This window comes from Anopheles arabiensis, chromosome 2, assembly GCF_016920715.1.
Source record: "Anopheles arabiensis isolate DONGOLA chromosome 2, AaraD3, whole genome shotgun sequence".
NCBI lineage: Eukaryota > Metazoa > Arthropoda > Insecta > Diptera > Culicidae > Anopheles > Anopheles arabiensis.
In genome coordinates this window covers 61130119-61148471 of record NC_053517.1, presented here as the reverse complement: position 1 = coordinate 61148471, position 18353 = coordinate 61130119, and the positions used below count along the sequence as shown (strand labels likewise).

Sequence of the window (18353 nt, the reverse complement as noted above, 5' to 3'; positions counted from 1 at the left end):
AGCCCAGACTCTGGCAGTGACACAACTGACTAAACAGTACGCACATCTACAGGGTTTGCCAATTCATGCGTACGAAAACGCTAGGCCTCGATTGCTCATTGGTATCGACAACCATCATTTGGTTCGACCGACTCGTTACGCGGAAGGTGGGAAATATGAGCCCGTTGCGGCAAAGACGTCATTGGGATGGATCGTATATGGCCCACGTAATAAGAACTCCAACAGTGTTAACATACAAGCAATACATACCATCCACATATGCAACTGCGGCGCAGATGCAGAAGCCGCTCTGGACGCAGCGGTAAAAACTTTTTTCGCTCGAATCGCTCGGTATCGTCAAACCGTTGGAAACACTTCGTTCAAAGGATGATGAGCGAGCGTTGGGGATTCTCAACGCGGAATCGAAATTCAACGGAAAGCATTATGAATCCGGATTGCTGTGGCGTTTTGACGATGTTAAGTTGCCATGCTCTCGTGACATGGCTATGAGAAGATACAAATGCCTGCAAAAAAGAATGTCGAAAGATTCTGTATTAGCTAAGGCAGTCATTGAGAAAATGAGGGACTATGAAAGGCAGGGTTATATAAGACGATTATCGCCTGAAGAACTGTCGATGAAAGGCCCCCGAGATTGGTTTCTGCCCATATTCCCGGTTTTCAATGTGAACAAACCAGGCAAGGTTCGAGTAGTTTTCGACGCAGCGGCGAAGGTTCAGGGTGTTAGCCTCAACACATATTTACTAAATGGACCAGATCTGTTGGCAGGGCTTCTATCCGTATTATATAAATTCCGTGAGCATCGTGTGGCCATAGTTGGGGATATTAAGGAAATGTTTTTCCAAGTCCGTATGAAACCAGATGATCAACGATCCCAGATGATTTTATGGAACGAGAACGACTTTACAGGTAGCGAACCGGATGTCTATGCAGTTGCTGTTATGACTTTCGGTGCTGCATGTTCGCCAAGTACCGCACAGTTCATTAAAAATTTGAACGCAGACCGTTTTGCTGACAAATATTCACGGGCTGTAAAATGCATAAAGGAAGAACATTATGTAGACGATCTTTTGGCCAGCGCTGAAACTGACGAAGAAATCATCACGTTAGCTGAACAAGTCCGGCATATCCATGCTGAAGGTGGTTTCGAAATCCCAAACTGGCTGTCTAACTCACATCGTGTGACATCTCACCTACAACGCGAGGCATCACCCGAAGACAAAATAAACATGTGCTCCGATGATCGCACCGAAAAGGTTTTGGGTATGTGGTGGGATACGTTAACCGACACATTTACTTTCAAGCTATCCCCCAAACACGACATACAGCTGCTATCTGGAGGACGGATGCCAACAAAACGCGACGTTCTGCGAACAGTGATGGCGATTTACGATCCAATGGGAATCATCGCGAATTTTCTCATGTACGTAAAAATTCTTATGCAGGAAATTTGGCGTGCTGGCCTTGGATGGGATGATGTGTTGTCCGGTCGACTAGCCGAAAAATGGAGCGTTTGGGTTGCGGTATTGCCGACTATTTCACAAGTACGTGTTCCTAGGTGCTATCGTCAGTTCACTTCGGTAAATGCAAAAATACAGCTTCATGTATTCTGCGATGCCAGCGAGAACGGGATGGCTGCAGTGGCGTTTTTCCGTTTCAACGATGGGGGTATTATCGAATGCTCTCTGGTGGGTGCCAAAACTCGCGTAGCTCCGATTAAGTTTGTATCCATCCCGCGCCTAGAACTGCAGGCCGCAGTCATAGGAGCCCGCTTTGCTGCAGCGATTATCGCCCAACACCGAATAGCCATCGAACGCATTTTCTACTGGACCGATTCACGTGACGTGATATGCTGGATGCGGTCTGATCATCGCCGATTTAGTCAGTTCGTTGCTTTCCGAGTAGGCGAACTCCTGGAGACGACTTCTGTGCATGAGTGGCGCTGGCTATCAACAAAGTTAAACGTAGCTGATGATGGAACGAAGTGGCAGAAGGTACCAACTGCAGATCCCGATAGTCGCTGGTTTCGCGGACCGGACTTCTTGTGGAAGCCCGAGTGTGAGTGGCCAGTTCCCGAACAATATCCCACCGACACGAAGGAAGAGTTACGGCTACACATGATGCATCATAACACAAACACGAAGCCATGGATTCAGCTCGAGCGTTTTTCATCCTGGAATCGCTTGTTAAGGTCAGTAGTGTACGTCTTACGATTTGTCTCCTTTATCGTTTCTAAGAGAACGGCTAGAACAACAGGACCGCTAACACAAGGCGAGCTTGAAAAAGCAGAATATGCCATTCTTCGATTGGCACAGAGGGATGCCTTTTCACAGGAGATACGACGATTAACCGACGCACGTGACGCAAGCGAACAACGTTGCACATGGAAATCCGTGTTGCCGAAGACGAGCATACTTGCAAAGCTGTCCCCCGAGGTCGATGACAACGGAGTACTGAGAATGCGCGGACGCCTGACCAATTGTCCTTGGGTTAGCGAATCTACCAAGCGGCCCGTGATCCTGCCACGACAACACCAGGTGACAGCACTAATTTTAGCAGATTTTCATCGTAGGTTCCAGCATATAAACCATCACGCGGCAATAAATGCGATACGAAGCAAGCTATACATACCGAGACTGCAAGCCGAATTCAATCGTATCCGTAGGACATGTCAGCACTGCAAAAACCGTGATGCCAAGCCAGAGCCTCCAGAGATGGGGAACCTTCCCTCCGAGCGTCTTGCTGCTTATCAGAAGCCGTTCTCATTCACGGGCGTCGACTATTTTGGCCCGGTAACCGTAGCAGTTGGTCGACGAGTCGAAAAACGTTGGGGCGTTCTCTTCACCTGCCTCACCACCAGGGGCATCCATCTAGAGGCTGCGCACTCCCTGACCACATCATCATGCATCTTAGCTATACGTCGTTTCATCGCTAGGCGTGGGCAACCTTTGGAATTCATCAGCGACAACGGTACGAACTTTGTCGGTGCATCGCGAGAGCTTGCTGAGGCCTGGGAAGCGATAGACAAACAGCGTTTAGCGGAGGAGTTTACAACACCGCGTCTCGCGTGGAAATTTATCCCACCTGGTGGACCACACTTTGGAGGCTGCTGGGAACGACTAGTGCGATCCGTCAAGAAGGCGATGAGCGAAATACGGATGTCTCGGCTACCAACCGACGAAGTGTTAACGACTGCATTAACGGAGATCGAAGCGATGCTTAATTCTCGCCCTCTTACACAGGTACACTGGTGGACATTAAAATAGGAAAAAAAAATTTTTTTGTGTTTTTTTTGCATACACTAGGTGTGTCATCGCCAACAGTTCGAGGCGTACTGAATTTGTAATAGCCGAATTTTGCCTTTTATACTCTCATTTTTGGTGCGCTACTTATCTGAGTTTTGAGTGCCGGCAGCGTTTTGCGGCAGTATAAAAGGAGGGCCAAACCGTGTTGTGCTTCATTCTTCCATCAGTGGTCAAGGTGAAAGGTTGCTGTTTAAAAATTCCACAAAATCATCATGGGTCGCGGAAAGCACTGCACACCAGAGGAGCGAAAACACATTCAGGGGCTGTATCGTGAGAACGTGCCAATCAAGACAATCTGCAAGGCGTTCGGCCGTTCGCGGACGTTTGTTGACAACGCCATTCGTAGCGAGGCTACGGGTAAATCGACAGGTCGTCCGCGAAAAACAACGGCCGACGTTGACGCGCGGATTGTTGAGATGATCAGGGCGGATCCTTTCAAAACTTGCTCTCGTATCAAGCAGGAGCTTGGTTTGCAAGTTTCGGCGAAAACGGTGTCTCGCCGTTTACACGCCGCTGGGTTCTGTGCCCGGAGACCGAGGAAGGTTCGTAAGCTGCAGCCGCACCACGTAGAAGCGCGCATTCGGTTTGCCGAAGAACATTTAGCTGCATCCATCTTTTGGTGGAGCAAAATCATTTTTTCGGATGAGTCCAGAATCAATGTGGATGGTTCAGACGGTATTAAATACGTCTGGCGCTTTCCTAATCAGGCGTATCATCCGAAAAATACGATAAAAACCCTAAAGCACGGAGGCGGCCACGTAATGGTGTGGGGTTGCTTCTCCTGGCACGGCACGGGTCCTTTGTTCCGTATCAACGGGACACTGAACTCGGAAGGGTATAGAAAAATACTTAGTCGTGAGATGTTGCCATACGCCCGACAACAATTCGGAGACGAAGAGCATTACATCTTTCAGCATGATAACGACTCTAAGCACACATCGCGAACAGTTAAATGTTATTTGGCAAACCAGGATGTGCAAGTTCTACCGTGGCCTGCGTTGAGTCCTGACCTCAACCCGATTGAAAATCTGTGGTCAACTCTCAAGCGTCAGCTTAAGAACCAGCCTGCACGTTCAGCCGATGATCTATGGACACGCTGCAAGTTTATGTGGGGACGCATAGACAGAAGCGAATGCCGTAATCTCATCGGCGATATGGCCAAACGCTGTCAGGAAGTGATAGCGAATAACGGTCACCAGATTGACCGTTAGAATGTGTTTTCGCTCAGTGGAACACCGCAACACCTCCTCCCAACAACCACTTAAACAGTCCTTTTCAGGGCTACCAAATATTTCTGACAAGAACTATGTCTTTCGGTCACAGAAAAAAGTTCCTATTTTTATGTCAACCAGTGTACCACTTGACAGCGAATCCGAGCTTCCTTTAACCCCGAACCACTTTCTGCTAGGGACAGCTAACGGAGAGGCACCCAAAGCAGTATTCAGTGAAGACGTCGCTACCCTAAAAACCACATGGAAGGTATCAGAGGTTATGGCTAATCTCTTCTGGAAGAAGTGGGTAGCATACTACTTACCGACCTTAACGCGCAGAGTTAAGTGGCATCATCAGGTTCGTCCGATTAAGGAGGGCGACATTGTAGTGATCGTGGATCCAAACCTTCCCCGAAACACTTGGCCCAAGGGACGGGTAGTGGCGGTCATCCAGTCGAAGGACGGGCAAGTCCGGCGCGCAACCGTAGCTACAAGCACCGGAATCTACGAACGGCCGGCCACGAAGATAGCCGTGTTGGATGTACAACAGGAAAATAATACTTACCCGCTGGAGATCAATAGTCGACAGCACTAAGAATAACCCACGAAATGGTAAGCGAAAACACATGGTCACGACACAACAACAATAACGAACTGAAGAGTCAAGAGCTTCCGGGCAATTGACTGGGCGGGAGAATGTTATTGTTTAACACAGGAAAACATCGAATGTCAGCGCAAGTGTCAAGCAGTGACATTTGACCCACGTTACTGCTCGACTGTGGGACTGCTCGACTAACGATGAGGATCGAGCAAATCGCAAGCCCGCGAATTTGCAATGGTGGAAAAGCCATAAAAGGGAAATTTGGGAAAGCACTTTCTCTTTTCTCGTCATCACCGCGGAACCAGAAGCAGTGGAATTTTTTTAACCACTTTGTTATAGTAAATTTACAGTACCACCGTTACGTACTGCGTTAATAGAATTCAATAAAGTGAAGTTAAGAGAACCTAACTAACGCCGCGAGTGAATCATTTCGGGATAAAAAAATATATATAAATATCACCGGACGTTGCTAACGCAACAGTTACCGATCATAAACCCCTTATTTACATTAAAAACTCAAATAAGAACGCTAAATTGATACGTTGGCGATTAGACTTAGAAAATTACGACTACGACGTAATCTATAAGACAGGAAAGACAAATGTTGTGGCAGACGCACTTAGTAGAAAAGTCGAAGTTAACAACAATCAACTAGAAAATGTTGTTTCTGTTGATCAAGTATCTGTGGAAAATAATATCAGTTCATCTTCTTCCGAAACAGCACATTCAGCAAACACATCCGATGACTATTATATGCATTTTACAGAAAGAGCTATTAATAGTTACAGAAATCAAATCATTTTTAAAGTAACGGACTCCGACTCCGTTATCACGGAACAAATTTTTCAAAACTATAAGCGAACAACTATATGCTCCACTTCGTTTGATAATAGAAAAGTTACAACATTTTTGAAAGATCATTCGAATGGAAAGCAAAATGCTGTGTTAGCTCCAGAATGCTTACTTAATTTAATTCAAGAAGTTTACAGAGAATGCTTCTGCAACACAAACTGCCATTTCATTATTACACAAAATATGGTTGAAGACGTAACTTCCGAAACAATGCAAGACATTATCATAAGAAAAGAACATGATAGAGCCCATAGAGGCATAACCGAAGTCGAAAGTCAGATTAAACGATCTTACTTTTTCCCAAACATGATCAAACGAATCAGGCAATTAATTAATTCATGTACAATTTGTACTCAACACAAATACGAACGAAAACCATATAATATAAAAATTTCACCAAGGCCAATAGAAAATGGTCCCTTTTACAGAGTCCATATGGATATTTTCGGCATGGATAGACACTACTACCTTTCTTTAATTTGTGCATTTTCGAAGCACCTTCAACTTATAGAAATTAACTGAAGAAATTAGAAATTAGACTTTTTAGCTAATTTCGGAACCGTAATAGAATTCGCTTCCTCATCAGAGTCAAATGACCAAATAGAAAAAACTCATAGTACTATCATTGAAATTTATAATACTAACAAACACAAATTCATCAATAACTCATCTCCTGAAATAGTGCAAATAGCGAACTCAATGTACAACGATACTGTTCATTCAGTCACCACTTATACCCCTAATGAAATTATTTTTAATCCAGGGTATACGATAAACCCACCAGAAATAGCCGATAACGCCGACAAAATTTTCAAAAATGTAAAAAGAACCTTCAGCTAGCTGCAAATAGAATGAAGAAAAATAACGACAAAAAGAAATTGCACCTGCTGTAAATGAAGGACATGATGTTTATGTAAAGAAAAACACTAGAAAAAAGCTAGATCCACGCTTTTCAAAATCAAAATGTTTGGTTAATAATGAAAAAACCATTCAAATTGGACCAAGAAATGTCAAACGCAATAAAAATAAAATAAAACGCATAAGAACATAATTGTACATGAAACTAATATTTTTTATATATTTACAGGATTTGACGTCTCAAAAAAAGAAAAAAAAGAAAAAAAAAAGAACAGACGACTGGCTGAGCACAATTTTTATTTTTTCCATTCTCTTTTAGCAAAAAAAACTAAAGAAGAAAAAAAAAGGATCGCAGTGGTACGACTCATTGTCACTCATTTAAATTTAAAGCATTTAAATTAGGAAAAGAAACTTGATAAAAAAAGGGTTAGGAAATCGAAGGAATCACAGGAAATAGCAAATTAAATCATTAATTGAAAAATGAATAATTTTAAATTTAAATTTTTTCTGCTGCACGACAAGACGTCGTCAGAATAGTTATGTTGATGGTCATTCTAATGATAGCTCATATTAAAGCCCAAGAATTAAAAATAACTAGTTTGATTGATCAACCAATTTTAATTCTAGAGAAACATAATTGCAAAATTCAAATCGGTAATATCAATATAATACATGAGGTAAACATAACAGAAATTGAAAATACAATGCACCTATTAACTCAAGTAGCTTTTCGCCCAACCAATAGTCCTCTATCAATAATTGCAAAGCATAAGGTTAGAAACTTATATTCTAATTTTAATCTCATAAGACCAAGGACGCGTTTGATAAGAAGCGTAGAAGCTATAGGCTCGGTTTGGAAATGGATTGGAGGAAGCCCGGATGCACATGACCTGCAAATCATCAACAGTACAATGAACGATTTGATAGAGAGTAATAATCAGCAATTCCTAGTAAATGAAAATCTTGGAATGAAAATTAAAAACCTCACCAACGAAATGAAGCAGATGATTGAAAATAGAAACGACATTCTTCTTAATGAATTAGACATGCTGACGGCAATTATCAATATAGATACAATTAACAAGATATTAGAAGATATACAAGAAGCGATATCGTTATCCAAAATGTCTATTACAAGCAGCAAACTTCTATCACCACGCGAAATTGCTATTATACAACAGCTATTAGAAGACCAAGGAGTTAAAAGCGATATTCCTGACGAGATCATTTCTTATGTCACTCCTAAAATAGCAGTCAACAACAACAAACTGCTCTACATACTTAAAGTGCCAGAGTTGCAAAAGGAGGAGTCAAAAGTAATAGAACTACTAGCACTGAATCACAATAACTCGTTAATCAAAGACTATCCAAGGCAACTCGTGAAACAGAAAAAGAAGCTATATACAACAAAGAATCCAGAGAAATACGTACAAAAGTATTCTGATATCATGGATTTTTTTGATAACTGCATCGCTCCATTAGTAATGGGGAAAGAGAGCCATTGTGTAGTAGTTCCGGAAAACGAAACAACAGCTAAAATGATAGGTGATAATCAACTTCTTATTGAAAACGCAAAAGATCATTTGGTAACATCCGATTGTGGACCGAACGATCGACATTTGAATGGAAACTTCTTATTAACTTTTTCTAATTGCACCATACAATTCAGAAACAAAAGCTTCACATCAGAAGAAATCCATGTCAAGAGTCCAGCTGTATATGGGACAGTTTTCAACATCGCAATTCATCGAAAAGTTGTCGAAACTCCTTTAGCCTCCCTGGATGATAGAACATTGACGAATCGCAAACACATCGAACACATCTACTTGCAACAATATAAAAATATTACTTGGAATTGGAGCTTATTAACTGGACTGGGAGTGTCCACTACAGTATCTATTGCCATTATCATATTTGCCTATTTTTACTTTAGTCGTTTCATCTCAGCCATATCAAATCAGATAGAAAAGAGGAAATCTCGCTCACAGAAGTCGTCACGAAACCATCGTAGAGAAAATAATCTCGAAGACAGTTTAAACGCATGAGGACACGCTTTTTTTTCACCCCCCTGGAGGAGTTATGTGGCATTGGACACCATCACGTGGCACGACACAATGCTTTACCATGTTGCAGCGCGGCACATTCCATCTCTTCTATTTTTCACGGGCGCGCATCATCGGACACCAGCCGGGCCGACAACGCAGACAGCACGGTCGCGCGACATCGGACACCAGCCGGACGCAGACAGCTCCCACAAACATACACCGCCAACCGAGGTAGAATTAATGTGAGAGTTTTAGTTTTAGTTTAGAACTCATTGGAGTAACATTTAATCTTTTTGAATAAAAAGCCGAATAATAAATGTACACCGCATAATTGGCGCAGCCGGGTAGGCACTAAAGAAAAGTGACGTCATAGTGAGAAACAGTGGAAAGTACTGAACTAATAACACAGTACAACAGTGATCCCGCAAAGTGCATCGTGATCTACGAGCATCGAGCATCCACAAGCACCAAGGACGGCAACGTCGCTGAGGAGTTGAGGATCCCCCCGCTAAGACGCACACGGAGCACCGTCATTGTTTTCTTGGCCTTCGCCCAAACACGACTTCAACATAAACCGTGTGAGTATTTAGTGTTGAGTTTCTGTGCGTGAAATCATGTTCAGTAAAACTACCTAAATAATAACACAAGAAATCGGGGGTGAAAGAATTTAAAATTAATGTGAGTGCGCACTATCAGATAGACGCATCACACTAGTTTTATAAATTTCTTTTCATTCACGTACCTAGAGCCACTACCAGATAGAGCTTTAGGATTGGCTTTCTTTATGCCAAAAATCAAGAACAACGCTTTCAAAAAGGCCCAACAGCTGATTCAGGAAAGAATTTTTACAGAAGAAAGTACGGTATCTGAGGAATTTCGCACATACCAATTGCAAATTTGCAGTTATCACTTGAGCACCTAAACATGGAACCTCAAGCTCAAACTACTCAAGAGAGTGGTAATGATCAGATGGCTCGTATGATACAAGCCATCGAAAACATAAGTGCAAGATTAACGCAGCAGGAGTTGCAATGGCAAAGTACAAATGGAAACCAGGGAATAGCACACCAACGAAGTGATCCTATTCCTCGTGAAGTGACAATATCAGGTGATCCGTTCCGTATCCCTGATCCCATAAAAATGTTGCCCATATTTAATGGCAATAAAAAGCAACTCGCAAGTTGGATAGAAACAGAAAAAACTCTTCGTTTATTCGAAAACCTCGTGTCACCACAAATATTTGAAATTTATGTGACAGCTGTTATAAACAAAATAGAGGGGCATGCTAAAGATGTAATTTGTACAAACGGTAACCCAAAAACGTTCAGTGAAGTGAAAGAAATTTTGATAACATCTCTAGGAGATAAACAAGATCTTTCCACGTATAACTGCCAACTCTGGCATAACAAAATGGATGGTAACGCAAACACGCATTATCAGAAAACTAAGGAACTGGTTTACAATATAAAATCGTTGGCAAAACAAAATCCTAAGTACAATCTTCATTGGGATGCCATAAACGACTTTATAGACGAATATAGTCTAGCTGCATACGTCAGTGGGCTGCAGAAACCCTATTTTGGGTATGAACAAGCTGCTGAACCCAAATCAATCGAAAATGCGTATGCATTTATATGTAAATTTACATCAAATGAATCTAACAGAAACCTTACCCATATTCAATTAACACAATCAAAACAATACTTAGGCAACTCACATACCGCAGGGCAAGGAAATAATAAAAAACAAACAGAAAGGAAATTTAACAATACAAAAATCACACAGCCTCAGCAACAGGATTACAAACCTCGTAAACCAGTTGACACGAATCTGCCACCCGAACCGATGGAAATAGGTTCTACCAAAAGTCGACTTACTTTAAATAAGAAACAGCTGTTTAATGCTGAAATAACAAAACCCTCCGATAACGAAGAATCTGAGTCTGAGGATGAATTAGACATAAATTTTTGCTTAATTCATCCAGAAAACAAAAACACGTAAATTACTTGCCTTACATTATATCAAATACTCAAACTTATCCCACAAACATTTTGATCGATACTGGAGCAAATAAAAATATAATACGGCCGGGCATTCTCCCACAAACAAGAAAGGTAAAGGAAACCAAAATAAAAAAAAACACCGCTGGATGTAAGCACGTTACGGAGAAAGGACGTATTAATTTACTCGGCGATAATTTTCCAAATCAAACCTATTATGAGTTAAAATTTCATAATTTTTTCGACGCACTCATTGGTTCCGAACTAATGGCTAAAAACCAAGCAATAATAAATTTTAAAGAAGAAACATTTGAAATCGGAAACATGAAACTCAAATATGAAAAATATTTTCCCGATAAACAATTATATTCGCACAACTTAGAAATGGAAACATCCGTTAATGGCGATTGGTTCGTACCAACGTTTCAAAAATTTTGGATTTTTGCTTAAAGGAGTTGTTATTGAGCCAGGTTTATATAGAGCTAATAACAATAAAACGACAGCAAAAATTTTAAGCACAGAAAAACAATACCTGATGTCAAAGGAAAATTAAACATAATAGTAAATAATTTTGAAACGATTTCCCCAATCCCATCACATCCAGAGCGTAGCGTTACAAATGAAGTGCTTAGTGAAATAATCCGCACAGATCATTTGTCAATACTAGAGAGGGATGAACTATTCAAAACAATACTTGCAAATAAAACAGTTTTACTTAGGGCTGGAGAGAAACTTACATCTACATCTTTAATAAAACATAAAATCTTAACAACAGACGAGAACCCTGTTTACACAAAATTATATAGGTATCCACACGTTTTTAAAAAAGATGTGGAAGAGCAAATCAAGGAACTGTTCGACAACGGAATCATACAACATTCAATTAGCCCTTACTCATCGCCAGTTTGGGTTGTTCCAAAAAGATAGACGCATCAGGAAAACGCAAAGTGCGCGTTGTTATTGACTATCGTAAGATCAATGACAAAACCATTAACGATAAATTTCCCATCCCACAAATAGAAGAAATATTAGATAATCTTGGCAAATCAGCATATTTTACCACCTTAGATTTAAAATCAGGTTTTCATCAAATCGAAATGGACCCCGACGATCAAAAAAGACAGCGTTTTCAACAGCTTTAGGGCATTTTGAATTTACGAGAATGCCGTTTGGCCTGAAAAATGCCCCAGCGACATTCCAGCGTGCGATGAATAATGTTTTATCAAACTATATTGGATCAATCTGCTATGTGTATCTTGATGATATAATCATAATTGGTAAAAATCTTCAAGATCACCTCAACAATGTTTCAAAAATCATCGACCCCGAACGCACCATTAGGTGCAGGATTGTTGCTGAGGGAACCGCAGCAACGGTTGACTTCGGAGGTTCGCGAAGCCCCTGCATCGCGGTACACACCGCTTGCAAACTCTACTGTGGCAGACCTGGGGCCTTTACATCGCTCATCCTCGGAAACCGTGCCACGGTTAGCGCACCTACCGACCACTGCGGACGTGCAACAACCAGCGCCATCGCAGGGAGGCGTTTCTGCAGGAACCGTGCCGCGGGCGGCGGACGGTGCATCTGGAGCGGCCATCGAGGACATGGAACTACGACCGCAAGCGCAGGATGGCGCTTCTGCGGGAACCGTACTGCGGACGGCGGTCGGCGCATCTGGGGCAGCCATTTCGAACGTTCATCAGCCGACGCCATCGCAAACCGGCACACCCGGGAGGACGATGGCTGATAAGCTTGCGGAGTCGAGCGAAGCTGTTGCCGCCTTGGAACTTCGGATGCGAAATTTGACTCGACGAAAGCTGGAGCTTGAGAGACGAGAGCTGGAGTTTGAAGAGCAGCTGATCTTGGCTGAATCGAAGAGGATCGGCGATGGCTTCATCAGCATGATTGACGACGAAGGTGAGTCAAATAAAATGGTTGATTGGTCGAGACGTGGGGATAGTGAGGGGCATAGTTCATACCATCCGAATGTGTCACCTTCTACATCGCGTACTGAGCCTCCAGGAAACGCACAACAGGGAAATGATTCAGTGGTCAGTCAGCAGCGTCAGCCTAGAAGTGAAAAATATTTAAATATTGCTGATGGGGCGGTTGATACTTACCCGTTCCGTAACAGCATCGGAACCACGTTGATGAATGTCAACCAGAGTCAACTTCTGGCTCGAAAGGCAAGCTGCAAGGAGTTACCGTATTTTTCCGGCAAACCCGAGGAGTGGCCCATTTTATCGCCACATATGAAACCTCGACAGCTGCTTGTGGGTACTCCGATGAAGAGAACACTTTAAGACTGCAGCGGGCGCTTAAAGGCAAAGCTCTTGAAGCCGTTCAACCATGTTTGCTTCTTGCTTCTAACCTTACTAGTGTGATAGAGACGCTGCGCATGTTATACGGTCGCCCGGAGATAATTGTGCATTCGTTAATCCACCGCATACATCAAATGCCTGCACCACGAATCGAGCGCTTGGAAACTCTAATCGATTTTGGGATGGCGGTCCGAAATATGTGTGCCACTATAACCGCTTCGGGGCTAGAAGAATATAAGTGCAACGTGGCATTAATGCACGAGTTGGTAGGAAAGTTGCCTCATGCGCTTCGGCTAGACTGGGCACGACACCGTATGCAATCGAGCTCCGCGACACTCTCGGAGTTTGGCAAGTGGATAGAAACCCAAGTTAAGGCAGCTAGTCTGATAACATTGCCATCCCTTGAATTCAGGCCAGAGAGAAAACTCGACCATAAGAGTAGAACGCATCACATGAACATACATAACGCTACGGGGTTGGTTAGTGAAGGAAGTCAAATTTGTCTACTGTGTGAGGCCACTTGTGTTGACCTTTCGCAGTGTGAGCAGTTCAACAGACTAAATGTGAATGATCGATGGGCAACTATACGCAGACTGAATGCTTGTCGGAAGTGTCTGAAAATACACACCTACGGCTGCAAAGGGAAAAAGGCTTGCGGGAAAAATGGTTGCGAGTATCTGCACCACGAACTATTACACAATCCCGAGCGCCATTCAAAACCAAACGAGTACGCGGTTGCCACAGCATCACTGAACGCGCATTCTGAGGTTACCGGTGATGTATTTTTAAAATACATCCCTGTAATAGTTTACGGGCGAGACAAGGCCATCACGACCTTTGCCTTTTTTGACAGTGGATCTACCGGTACATTCATCGAGCATAGCCTAATTGAGGAGCTCGGTCTGGAAGCTCCTCTCCATCCTCTGTGCCTGAAGTGGACAGGTAACTCGGAACGCGACGAAACGGGTTCAATTCGCGTGTCGCCTTTGGAGATTTCAGGAGTCGGGCAAAACAGCAGTGTACATATTATCCCAAAGGTGCACACGGTGCAAAGCCTTTCTCTACCAGCCCAGACTCTGGCAGTGACACAACTGGCTAAACAGTACGCACATCTACAGGGTTTGCCAATTCATGCGTACGAAAACGCTAGGCCTCGATTGCTCATTGGTATCGACAACCATCATTTGGTTCGACCGACTCGTTACGCGGAAGGTGGGAAATATGAGCCCGTTGCGGCAAAGACGTCATTGGGATGGATCGTATATGGCCCACGTAATAAGAACTCCAACAGTGTTAACATACAAGCAATACATACCATCCACATATGCAACTGCGGCGCAGATGCAGAAGCCGCTCTGGACGCAGCGGTAAAAAACTTTTTTTCGCTCGAATCGCTCGGTATCGTCAAACCGTTGGAAACACTTCGTTCAAAGGATGATGAGCGAGCGTTGGGGATTCTCAACGCGGAATCGAAATTCAACGGAAAGCATTATGAATCCGGATTGCTGTGGCGTTTTGACGATGTTAAGTTGCCATGCTCTCGTGACATGGCTATGAGAAGATACAAATGCCTGCAAAAAGAATGTCGAAAGATTCTGTATTAGCTAAGGCAGTCATTGAGAAAATGAGGGACTATGAAAGGCAGGGTTATATACGACGATTATCGCCTGAAGAACTGTCGATGAAAGGCCCCCGAGATTGGTTTCTGCCCATATTCCCGGTTTTCAATGTGAACAAACCAGGCAAGGTTCGAGTAGTTTTCGACGCAGCGGCGAAGGTTCAGGGTGTTAGCCTCAACACATATTTACTAAATGGACCAGATCTGTTGGCAGGGCTTCTATCCGTATTATATAAATTCCGTGAGCATCGTGTGGCCATAGTTGGGGATATTAAGGAAATGTTTTTCCAAGTCCGTATGAAACCAGATGATCAACGATCCCAGATGATTTTATGGAACGAGAACGACTTTACAGGTAGCGAACCGGATGTCTATGCAGTTGCTGTTATGACTTTCGGTGCTGCATGTTCGCCAAGTACCGCACAGTTCATTAAAAATTTGAACGCAGACCGTTTTGCTGACAAATATTCACGGGCTGTAAAATGCATAAAGGAAGAACATTATGTAGACGATCTTTTGGCCAGCGCTGAAACTGACGAAGAAATCATCACGTTAGCTGAACAAGTCCGGCATATCCATGCTGAAGGTGGTTTCGAAATCCGAAACTGGCTGTCTAACTCACATCGTGTGACATCTCACCTACAACGCGAGGCATCACCCGAAGACAAGATAAACATGTGCTCCGATGATCGCACCGAAAAGGTTTTGGGTATGTGGTGGGATACGTTAACCGACACATTTACTTTCAAGCTATCCCCCAAACACGACATACAGCTGCTATCTGGAGGACGGATGCCAACAAAACGCGACGTTCTGCGAACAGTGATGGCGATTTACGATCCAATGGGAATCATCGCGAATTTTCTCATGTACGTAAAAATTCTTATGCAGGAAATTTGGCGTGCTGGCCTTGGATGGGATGATGTGTTGTCCGGTCGACTAGCCGAAAAATGGAGCGTTTGGGTTGCGGTATTGCCGACTATTTCACAAGTACGTGTTCCTAGGTGCTATCGTCAGTTCACTTCGGTAAATGCAAAAATACAGCTTCATGTATTCTGCGATGCCAGCGAGAACGGGATGGCTGCAGTGGCGTTTTTCCGTTTCAACGATGGGGGTATTATCGAATGCTCTCTGGTGGGTGCCAAAACTCGCGTAGCTCCGATTAAGTTTGTATCCATCCCGCGCCTAGAACTGCAGGCCGCAGTCATAGGAGCCCGCTTTGCTGCAGCGATTATCGCCCAACACCGAATAGCCATCGAACGCATTTTCTACTGGACCGATTCACGTGACGTGATATGCTGGATGCGGTCTGATCATCGCCGATTTAGTCAGTTCGTTGCTTTCCGAGTAGGCGAACTCCTGGAGACGACTTCTGTGCATGAGTGGCGCTGGCTATCAACAAAGTTAAACGTAGATGATGATGGAACGAAGTGGCAGAAGGTACCAACTGCAGATCCCGATAGTCGCTGGTTTCGCGGACCGGACTTCTTGTGGAAGCCCGAGTGTGAGTGGCCAGTTCCCGAACAATATCCCACCGACACGAAGGAAGAGTTACGGCTACACATGATGCATCATAACACAAACACGAAGCCATGGATTCAGCTCGAGCGTTTTTCATCCTGGAATCGCTTGTTAAGGTCAGTAGTGTACGTCTTACGATTTGTCTCCTTTATCGTTTCTAAGAGAACGGCTAGAACAACAGGACCGCTAACACAAGGCGAGCTTGAAAAAGCAGAATATGCCATTCTTCGATTGGCACAGAGGGATGCCTTTTCACAGGAGATACGACGATTAACCGACGCACGTGACGCAAGCGAACAACGTTGCACATGGAAATCCGTGTTGCCGAAGACGAGCATACTTGCAAAGCTGTCCCCCGAGGTCGATGACAACGGAGTACTGAGAATGCGCGGACGCCTGACCAATTGTCCTTGGGTTAGCGAATCTACCAAGCGGCCCGTGATCCTGCCACGACAACACTAGGTGACAGCACTAATTTTAGCAGATTTTCATCGTAGGTTCCAGCATATAAACCATCACGCGGCAATAAATGCGATACGAAGCAAGCTATACATACCGAGACTGCAAGCCGAATTCAATCGTATCCGTAGGACATGTCAGCACTGCAAAAACCGTGATGCCAAGCCAGAGCCTCCAGAGATGGGGAACCTTCCCTCCGAGCGTCTTGCTGCTTATCAGAAGCCGTTCTCATTCACGGGCGTCGACTATTTTGGCCCGGTAACCGTAGCAGTTGGTCGACGAGTCGAAAAACGTTGGGGCGTTCTCTTCACCTGCCTCACCACCAGGGGCATCCATCTAGAGGCTGCGCACTCCCTGACCACATCATCATGCATCTTAGCTATACGTCGTTTCATCGCTAGGCGTGGGCAACCTTTGGAATTCATCAGCGACAACGGTACGAACTTTGTCGGTGCATCGCGAGAGCTTGCTGAGGCCTGGGAAGCGATAGACAAACAGCGTTTAGCGGAGGAGTTTACAACACCGCGTCTCGCGTGGAAATTTATCCCACCTGGTGGACCACACTTTGGAGGCTGCTGGGAACGACTAGTGCGATCCGTCAAGAAGGCGATGAGCGAAATACGGATGTCTCGGCTACCAACCGACGAAGTGTTAACGACTGCATTAACGGAGATCGAAGCGATGCTTAATTCTCGCCCTCTTACACAGGTACCACTTGACAGCGAATCCGAGCTTCCTTTAACCCCGAACCACTTTCTGCTAGGGACAGCTAACGGAGAGGCACCCAAAGCAGTATTCAGTGAAGACGTCGCTACCCTAAAAACCACATGGAAGGTATCAGAGGTTATGGCTAATCTCTTCTGGAAGAAGTGGGTAGCATACTACTTACCGACCTTAACGCGCAGAGTTAAGTGGCATCATCAGGTTCGTCCGATTAAGGAGGGCGACATTGTAGTGATCGTGGATCCAAACCTTCCCCGAAACACTTGGCCCAAGGGACGGGTAGTGGCGGTCATCCAGTCGAAGGACGGGCAAGTCCGGCGCGCAACCGTAGCTACAAGCACCGGAATCTACGAACGGCCGGCCACGAAGATAGCCGTGTTGGATGTACAACAGGAAAATAATACTTACCCGCTGGAGATCAATAGTCGACAGCACTAAGAATAACCCACGAAATGGTAAGCGAAAACACATGGTCACGACACAACAACAATAACGAACTGAAGAGTCAAGAGCTTCCGGGCAATTGACTGGGCGGGAGAATGTTATTGTTTAACACAGGAAAACATCGAATGTCAGCGCAAGTGTCAAGCAGTGACATTTGACCCACGTTACTGCTCGACTGTGGGACTGCTCGACTAACGATGAGGATCGAGCAAATCGCAAGCCCGCTAATTTGCAATGGTGGAAAAGCCATAAAAGGGAAATTTGGGAAAGCACTTTCTCTTTTCTCGTCATCACCGCGGAACCAGAAGCAGTGGAATTTTTTTAACCACTTTGTTATAGTAAATTTACAGTACCACCGTTACGTACTGCGTTAATAGAATTCAATAAAGTGAAGTTAA

At 44.1% G+C, this 18353-nt stretch overlaps 1 protein-coding gene and 2 long non-coding RNA genes across 3 annotated transcripts; 1 reads left to right on the top strand and 2 right to left on the bottom strand.

Annotated features, from left to right (window-relative positions):
• Positions 1–323: 323 nt before the first annotated feature.
• On the bottom strand, positions 324–3195 carry LOC120898060. The gene is made up of 3 exons (XR_005738617.1): positions 3082–3195; positions 2629–3007; positions 324–503 (listed from the first exon to the last, which is right to left on the bottom strand). It is a non-coding gene; the product is annotated as an uncharacterized LOC120898060 (long non-coding RNA).
• On the top strand, positions 605–18169 carry LOC120898046. The gene is made up of 2 exons (XM_040303379.1): positions 605–3239; positions 17497–18169. Exons 1-2 carry the CDS (start codon positions 615–617, stop codon positions 17947–17949), a joined length of 3078 nt encoding a protein of 1025 aa, XP_040159313.1. The 5' UTR covers positions 605–614; the 3' UTR covers positions 17950–18169.
• LOC120898059 lies at positions 13251–17505 on the bottom strand. Its single transcript, XR_005738616.1, has 4 exons — positions 17339–17505; positions 16886–17264; positions 14506–14761; positions 13251–13414 (listed from the first exon to the last, which is right to left on the bottom strand). It is a non-coding gene; the product is annotated as an uncharacterized LOC120898059 (long non-coding RNA).
• Positions 18170–18353: the final 184 nt, after the last annotated feature.

Excerpts from the sequence above, each read along its gene's own strand:
- LOC120898046 (XM_040303379.1), top strand. The coding sequence starts at position 615 with ATGAAAGGCCCCCGAGATTGGTTTCTGCCCATATTCCCGGTTTTCAAT. Across the intron at positions 3,240-17,496 it reads ATTCTCGCCCTCTTACACAG|GTACCACTTGACAGCGAATC; the intron begins GTACACTGGTGG and ends CCTCTTACACAG.